The 8,730-nt window shown below is 41.7% G+C and overlaps 2 protein-coding genes across 2 annotated transcripts; one reads left to right on the forward strand and one right to left on the reverse strand.

The window, feature by feature from the left end:
• Positions 1-1,240: 1,240 nt before the first annotated feature.
• On the forward strand, positions 1,241-3,561 carry tmem187 (transmembrane protein 187). The gene has a single exon (XM_017426572.3). It carries the CDS (start codon positions 1,367-1,369, stop codon positions 2,144-2,146), a length of 780 nt encoding a protein of 259 aa, XP_017282061.1. The 5' UTR covers positions 1,241-1,366; the 3' UTR covers positions 2,147-3,561.
• LOC108240541 (dnaJ homolog subfamily A member 3, mitochondrial-like) lies at positions 2,937-8,408 on the reverse strand. Its single transcript, XM_017424512.3, has 11 exons — positions 8,177-8,408; positions 6,900-7,036; positions 6,603-6,686; positions 6,300-6,509; positions 5,965-6,117; positions 5,704-5,851; positions 5,473-5,537; positions 5,064-5,192; positions 4,668-4,783; positions 4,359-4,453; positions 2,937-3,732 (listed from the first exon to the last, which is right to left on the reverse strand). Exons 1-11 carry the CDS (start codon positions 8,364-8,366, stop codon positions 3,629-3,631), a joined length of 1,431 nt encoding a protein of 476 aa, XP_017280001.1. The 5' UTR covers positions 8,367-8,408; the 3' UTR covers positions 2,937-3,628.
• Positions 8,409-8,730: the final 322 nt, after the last annotated feature.

Here is an 8,730-nt window from a genome sequence, read left to right on the forward strand (position 1 = left end):
TTTCTTCTTTCTTGCCAACTTTTCTTTCCATCCAAACCAGAAACCAGACTAAAAAAAGCAATCACTCTCTTTCCACCGAAAAGATAAAGAAGCATGAGCAACATCACAACCCCTTCATTATGACATAATGTAATGAGCGAACAAGAGTGATTTATGGCTATTATGACATTATAATGACTGGGAATGGTTGTGAATCACACTGATTTAAAGTCCTAAAAAGGCAAAAGGAAGTGATGGTTTTAAGACTCACAAATTAAGGGGTATTGGCTTCTAATGTCAATTTTTTTTCTACTTTCTGTTCTGAACACTAAAAGTTACGATGCCTTAATGACGGACTCTCACTGCCTGCGTCGTAAAGTGTCGTTTTAAAATCACGGAAAAGTTTTCCATAGAAACTAATCTGTCAGAACTTTGGCTCCAAGTCTGTGACCGGGCAACAAGTTTTAAGGAGCTACTCACCAGAATAAACTGTTTTAATCCATATTAAAGGAAAATTTGTTGATTTTTGCCAATTAGCCCTGCTGAACAGTTCTACAGCATCTGACTGAATGATTTTCATGTTACTGCAAAAATCAGTTTTCAGTCCATAATGGTTTGGTTGATAAGCAATACAATTTTTTGATCAAACTCCAAAAGAATCCTAAAATTTGAGTGAAATCACTTCACCGACTAGAGGAAATATTTCTCAACCTAAATAAATACTATCTTTCATTAAGTTCTGGTGCCTGGCTCAAAACGTGTTCATATTCAGAAGGACTTTTTATATATGGCACTTCTGAGGAATTCTTTCCGCTGCCCACTTTAAGAATGACATTTTAAAGACCTAACCAGACTTTAGATTATCTGGAGTCAACATCTGGATCTGACAGTATTTCGCACCTGCCATCTGGATCTTTCATTTCCTTCAAAATTGAACTAAGGTGTGTCTTGCAATTTTTTTAGATGCCTTATTTTAATAACTTACAATAGAGTAATCTGCGATGAGTGAAAATTTGTGCTTTGTTTGTTTGTTTCTTTCTTTCTTTCTCCTTTCCGTAACTCTCCTCAAATGTGTTTTTTTATTAAGTTAATTTTTCTGTCAGATTTCAAAAAAAAGACCAAGCTGTTTGGTTGAGACCCCGCTTTCACAGCCGCTCTATTTTAGCCGGGTTATAAATGGTGTGCAGCTAACAGCCGAAGCGGCAGCACGAGCGCTTGGCAGCCAATCCAAACCCTGAGTTTAAGCACCACGTGATTCAGAACCCCGGAAGAAAACAAAGCTTCGACTTTGAACGTTGCGAACCTGTTAAGTAAACAGAACAGCGTTCATGTCGTTTAACCTCTCTGGTTTTGATTTCTACGCAGTTAAAAATTATATCTCAGCGGTATGAGGTCGGCTCTGCTCCACGTGTCGGTTCCGTTCGTGTTTTGTGTGTTTTTAGCGAACACGAGTCTGTTCGACCGGGTTAAAGTGGACTTGACTTACGAACATTATGCAGAGAAAAGTGTCGACTCCATGCCCGCGCTCTTGGCGATGCCCTTTAACTGCCTGATTAACGTGGCTTACGTCTTTCTGGGACTGTACTGGCTGTTTTGGAGGACGGGAGTAGCGGAGACGGAGCACAGCCGCTACCTGAGGCAGGTGTTCGCCCTCATGGCTCTTTTCTACGGCCCCGTGCAGTGGACGCGCCTGGCCACGCTGATGCGCGCCCCCGCCGTGCTCGACCAGTGGTTCACCTTGCCGATCTTCGCCTGGGTTCCGGTGTGGGTCGACTTCATAGAGCGCGCGAGGTGGCGCGCGTCGCACGCGGCGGCGCTCGAGCTCTGCTCCGTCGTCAGCTACGGCCTGGCGCTGGCGCACGAGCGGGGCTTCGAGGTGGCGTTGGGTTGTCACGTCGCCCTAGCGGCGTACAAAGGGGTTCGCGTGCAGCTGGCGCGCGGGGACAGCGCGACAGGCCGGTACGTGCTGCTGGCCCTGCTGTCCTGCGCCGGGTTTGTGGTGCTGAAGCTGCTGGACGCGTGGCTGGCTCGGTTCTGGCTGTTCCAGAGACTCACGGGACACTTCTGGTCCAAAGTGTGCGACGTGCTGCAGTTCCACTTCAGCTTGTGTTTCCTCACAGCCATGACTCAGAGACCACAGGCCAAGACTGCCGCACAGCAGGACTAAAAGCCACTAAACATGATTAGTCACCTCTTTAATTTGACTTATTAATTGTTATAAATTTAGATTCAAGCTGCACTGCAGCTCAGAAACTCCCATTAATGAAACAAAGTATTAGCACATAAACTAACCATTGTTCCACAACACTTTCAGTTTTTAGTTGAATGTAGGATTGATGCACTAAATCCTGCTGACACAGGTGGTCAGATTTGACACATTTCTGCAAACGTCTTTCTTTAATTTTAGCTGTGATCTGATTTCCCATCTAACATTTTGGACAGACTGCAGTTTTTATTACTGTTAAAATTATTTTGTATTGGAAATTTTACTGAAGTTACCACGAAAGGCAGAATCTAATTATCTTTAAAAATAATAAAAGACGTGTTTGATTTCTTGCTTTTTATATTTTGCCACTTGTAAATCTCCAAGGATGCAAACATTTACGGGGCTCTTTGTGTAAAGGACGGAGCTCCGTTTGGTCTACACGACTGAAAAAAAACATTTCAATCACTCTTTAACTGCTGAACTTTGAAGGACAACTGTTGGAAAAAATCATAAACCAAAACAACTTAAAAAAAAGGGTTTATTGTAAGAATGACAAATTTATATAAATTATTTTTTTCTTGAAATGGTGGAAACTTGTAACAGAGTCAGTGTTCGTCTCCTTTTTTAAATAAAGGAACAGTCAGTAAGTAGAAACAGAAAAAGCAAAACCATATCAGGAATTAGGGATTTTGCTTTTATTTTCAATTACCAACTTTAGCCTCCTATTTATCAATCTTTTTTTAAATTAATAGTTTCTGTGTCCTAAAATGTTGCTTCTTTTGCGCCATTTCAGCTTAAATCATGTTGCATCGGGTCACAATGAGATAAAGAAATCTGATCATGGATTCCACTTTGATTCTTCAGAACACATCGATCAAAATGACAAAAAGTCTTGAACACTAGCTGCTTTTAGACAATTTAAAAAGGTAAATATCTGTAGGTTAGAATAAAACTGTAACCTATAGAAAGTGACAAGTAAAACAACAACTTTCGCTAGATGTTCTTTAAATACTTTTATTTTCCATTAGGCTGCGACCACCTCTGTTTAATTTGAAGTTTCATGTGGAGCTACTTCAGAGAGCAGTTGTCATCATCTCTTTCCTTCTAGAGCAGCCAGGTGTCTGTGGAGATGGATCAGGAGCTCGGAGGACAAAACCTGCCCGTTTGCCAACTTTTGCTCCAACAAAGTGTGACTGTGTTTAAAGCAACAGACACCACAGAGTCTCTTTACTTTGACTCTGTGCTCAGGTACTCTCTTGTGCTTCCAGACTCATTTTCTTTTCTTCCTTCATCACATTTTTATGTTTTACCCTGAACACGTAGAGCAGGGATTACCTGAACGGAACAAATCTGTGCATTTGTGATGTTAGATAAAATGAAAATAAATTCACACTGACTTCCTGACTGAAATAAAGTGTTTAATATCTGACCTGCAGCTGAGTGTTAGCTAAACATTTTCTTTAGTTTGGAAAAGAAGCCTTCCTCCTCTTTCTTCTCCCCCGGTGTGGACGTCCTCTCACCGGAGTCTGATGTGCTGCTGCCCCCTCCTGGACAAAACAGGCATTTTTGGGACAACGTAAACTGAAGAGCTAAACATAACTTATAAAAAGACATGAAGAAAGAAGTGCATACTTTTTATGAGAAATTACTTGATTACTGCTGCTGTTAACAACAACAAAAGTAGTTAATGATGAATTTAATTGTTGTTAATAGTAGTTAATAATAGTTTTTAATGGAGTGAGACTTCTTCCCGTCTGTCTATCCCTGGCAAGCTTCCCACATGAGTAACAGCATTCCGCGGCATGTTTAGTCATGACGGCTACTTGTGAAACAACGCGACGCGCTAAACGATCCAAGATTTGGGATAATTTCACTCCTGATAAAGGAAAAAAAACTTATCCCCAAAGTGCAAAGTGGACCTCACATATCATGGAAGCACTTTTGTGGTGCACGAGCATTTAAAGAGGAGTCACATGAGACAGATGGAAGCAGACACAGAGTTTTATACAATTATGTGATTCATAATCCTTCATAATTGTTTCAATTGTCGATGACTAATCGACTATTAAAATAGTCATTAGTTGCAGCCCTACGGTCAAATAGGTGATTTTAACTCTGCGTGTGTGTGCGCGTGTGTGTGTATAGTCTGATGAAGATTAAATCCGTTTCTGACCTGCTGAAGGGCTGACACCGTTGACAGTTCCCTGGACATCTGTTTCCTCTTCTGCATAACTCAGCAACAAAGAGCGCTGTTTTCGAGTTAACTTCCTGCAGGAAGAAGAGACCACAAATATCGATATAAACCTGTAACTGTTGACAATTTAAACGACGAGGTCCTTAAAATGTAAAGCATGGCCCGTCTGTGATAATTACAAGCGAGTGAAAATTCAAAGAGCACAGCGTGACTGTGTTGTGGCAACAAGAAAATATAAGATCAAATATAATAAAATTAATACAGGAAGCAGGTCTGTGTGGGTCTTACTTTGGCACTTTAATCTTGATGTGAACATAATGATCTCCGTAACTGCTGGTGTTCATCCTCCGTATACCTTTCCCCTGTAACCGGATCACCTGGTCAGCTTGGCAGCCGGCAGGGATCTGAAAGCAGAGACAGCAGAGACGTCTTATTCTAAACTTTGTGGGAACGTAGGAACTCCGAGCCTGGAGCCTCAGGAGCTTATTTTATCCAGAAGCAAAAAAAATAACCGATAGACTGAGATGATAACCAACAGTTCAGATTTTAAAGGTAAATATTTAACATTAAGTACTTTAACTTGAATCCATACCACGCAGAAATACACAAATGTAGTATTTGAATAACAAATATCACAGTAAAGTCATTCACATGATCTGTTAGCTCCGTCTCTGACTCACTCACCATCATGCTGATGGTTTCATAGAGGCCCTGTGCTGTGGCGGTGCCTCCAAGGATGGCCTGGGCTACAGAGATGAAAGCATCAGAGTGGATGTCTGCTCCGTTACGTCTAAACACTAAGCTCGACTGGACCTGGAGATATTAAATTAAACACGTAAACTTGGATCAGGTCTACAAATGAGCTCAGAGCTGTTTACACACAGTGACCAGGATTAATCTAAACTAAAGGATCAAAAGTCCCAGAATACAAAAAGGGCAAAAGTGTAAATGCACTTCAATAACTTCAAAACACAAAGTGATTGTAATCATGAAAAGAAGCCTGACTTTGTAATCTTAAAGAATTATTATACATTAGCAGCACTTTAAATAAAACTTGGATAAAGCCTTTAACTGCTTGGAAAATAAAACTCACCCTAAAAGTTATAAGGATTTCTTTACTCCCTACTGCCATCCGCACCGTCTGACCGTTTTCCACACCTTGGAACAAAAACAAAAAGCATTTAGGATAAAAACTATAAGTTATAGCAAGTTCACATCCAATCAAAATGTAGCGCAATGAAACATGCGGAGAACCTTCAGAATACAAAATAGATAACATTTCTTGCTTTAAAGCAGGTTTAATGCTCTCTAATGTTTCACCCACCAGCAGGCACAGGTACAGTGACCTTCTTCTCACTCTTGGTCTGGCCCAGTCCTCGACACAGGATGCAGGCCGTGTTTATGATCGACCCCCTCCCGCCACACCGTCGACACGTGGAGCGCATCATGAAAGGACCTGTGCTGATCGACTCCTGCAGGAGATCAGCAAACCAAGTGAAAAACGGTAATTCTGAACAGCGTGAAGACGGTAAAACAAGTCAAAACAACGGGTTCACTGCGCCGCTGCAGAAAGCGTGACGCTCACCACTCCTGTGCCGTTGCAGTAGTGACAGTGAGACACTCTGGTGCCCGGCTCGTTGCCCTTCCCCTCACATCTCGGACAGGTGTCGTCAATGTTCACACTCAGCTGCTTATTTGCACCTTTAGCTGCCTCAGAAAACGTCAGCTCCATCATGTACTGAGGAAAACAGGACATTTATTTACAACAGAGCACTTTGGCATTTATTTCTCAAATACCTGTTGAATATACTTTCTACTTGTTTATTTTTAAACTAATAATGGTAAAAAATAAAAGCTACAGCTCAAACTGATATGTCACGACCTGATAGTTTAACATTTAAGTCCAGTGTGAGGTGTTACCTCGGGTCGTTGGTCAAACATGTTGTTCATGTTCCCGAAGCCCATGCCTCCTGCAAACTCTCCAAAGATCTTCCTGAAAAGCTCCTCTGGATCTATGTTGGCCGCACCTGCCCTGTAGTACTGCTGCTGGCCCGCCCCAGCATGGCTCGGGTCAAACCCTGCTGCTCCGTACGTGTCGTACTGCTTCCTCTTCACCTCATCACTCAGAATCTGGGAAACGAAGCAACGGAGCAGTGATGCAGTGGAGTTTAAGAACCAGCTCCCTGGCTGCTCTGTACATCTGAAACAAGACGGGTGTTGTACCTCATAGGCTTCAGCCAGCTTGGAAAACTTCTCTTTCGCCTCTGGGTCATCTGGGTTAGCATCTGGATGATATTTCTTTGCCAGCTGGACACAAGAAAAAAAAAGTGTGTGGAAATATAGGAAAATTAAAAACTCCTGATTGTATATTTCCTCCAAAATCAAGATATTTGTCCATCAGACATGCCTTCATCTTTTCACATTATTTATTTTACTAACAATCAGTTGGTCTACTTTACATGTCTTTTTTAAATCACCACTGGGATGGACAAAAGCTCAATAAACACAGTGACCTCAGACCTGGTAGTAAGCTTTCTTGATTTCCTTCTGTGAGGCATTGCGGGAGACACCTAAGATATCGTACAGGTCCTGTTTGTTGGCCAATCTGCAGCTGGAGTGGAAAGAGTGGCACGTAATTCCATGTGGACATCTCAGCCCTGCAGAGGAGGCAGATATAAAAAGAATAAAAAAGGTAATAATTTCACAGAAACATCACAAATACTGTAATGATTCAATAAAATAAAAATGTATTTACCTTACATGGCACTCTTGTTAGCAAATTCTACTGACAACTACCGTTACTGCTCATAAAAATACCTCTGCACAAACTGCATATCACATCATTTCAGTGTAATTACAGCATGTTAAAATGACAAAAAAACAGTTACACACTTTCAGTACCAACTTGTACCATGCCGCTGATTTTGTTTATCTTTGAATAGGAAATGATTTTTTAGTGACAGCTTTAAAAAACATAAAATTTGATTTTTTTTTTGCATATTCTACACGTCTAAAACCGTCTCATAAAAAGCTTAAAAGATCAATAATAGTCAGTAGTAAAATGAACTTTAACATTTACAATAAACCAAACATTTGTTTAAATATATGAACTTACATTATTAACATACAGCCAGCGTTGCGTCTCAAAAAATACACAAGTATACACACGCAACACACCAGTTTTATAAAATACTCAGCTCTGTTAGTTTAACAATATGGCAGGAATATTAAACCATTTCAGTATATTTTTGACAGCTTCTCTCCCTGCTATTGCTGCAGCAGTTATTGTTTTGTACATATTAAAATCAGTACATCATCAGGGGCATTACAAGCAGGATTATGATACAATCCCTGAGTTTGTTGAGGCTGATACCCTGTTAATACTCTCATGCATCCCAAATATTGTTGATATGTGTGCATTTTTCTGCAGCCACGGTGACATATCACATACAATCCAAGCCCCTAACTTCACCTGCTTAAAAACAAAAAAAGGGAAGACTGATGAAGTGAAGTTCAAACCTCTGTTTGACCATAATAAACTACATCATTATCCTATCATGGGAGATGTGAGAGGCTCAGTGTAGATTGGTGCAGACTTAAATAGAGCAGCTATATCACTCGTAAACCAAGGTGGTTATCGACTTTACAAAGACATTTGAACAAGATTCACTTTTCTGTCAGCATGCCAACAACACCCGGGCTCTTCTACAGACAGGAGGGTTTATTTACATCAGAGGACAAGCTGATGTAAGAGTCCTGAAACTGTTTTGCTAATACAGCTAGCTAACGTAACTCACCTAGAAGTCCCGTCAATGTCACCGCATTTCCGCGACTCCAGGAGCCCAGGCCGGCCGCTGTCCCTCCCCGGTGAGCCCGACAAACTCCCCCGTGTCTGCCGGCAACAGCCAGAAAACGGCCGCTGAAACGGCCACACGACACGGACGCCGCTAACAAGCGTGTAGTGAACCGGGCGGAGGAGCACGCCATTTCTGCGTCACTGCCGGTGTCAGCTGGTCCGAGTGCGCATGCCCAGATTTCCGCCTCGTTTCTTTATGATCAGATGTTGTGCACAACACTGGGACTTTTGGCTCCCAGAACAACTCTTCAAATAATTAGTACCACTTCTAGTTTTTATAATTAATGAAGTTGTGATATTTAACACATTGGACATACACTCCTAATAAAGTGTTTCCAGCTCGGTGTGTTTGATACTTTACGGTTCTGGACCGCAGTGAAGTTAGTTTCAAGTTGGATATTCGATATTCGAACTCCACGGAGTTAGCGGCGTCTGGCTCACGGCTGCCCCGAAACAGGAGCGCTAATGTCGGCCAGCCGTTCTCTGCCGGCCCCT

This window comes from Kryptolebias marmoratus, linkage group LG3, assembly GCF_001649575.2.
Source record: "Kryptolebias marmoratus isolate JLee-2015 linkage group LG3, ASM164957v2, whole genome shotgun sequence".
Classification (NCBI taxonomy): domain Eukaryota; kingdom Metazoa; phylum Chordata; class Actinopteri; order Cyprinodontiformes; family Rivulidae; genus Kryptolebias; species Kryptolebias marmoratus.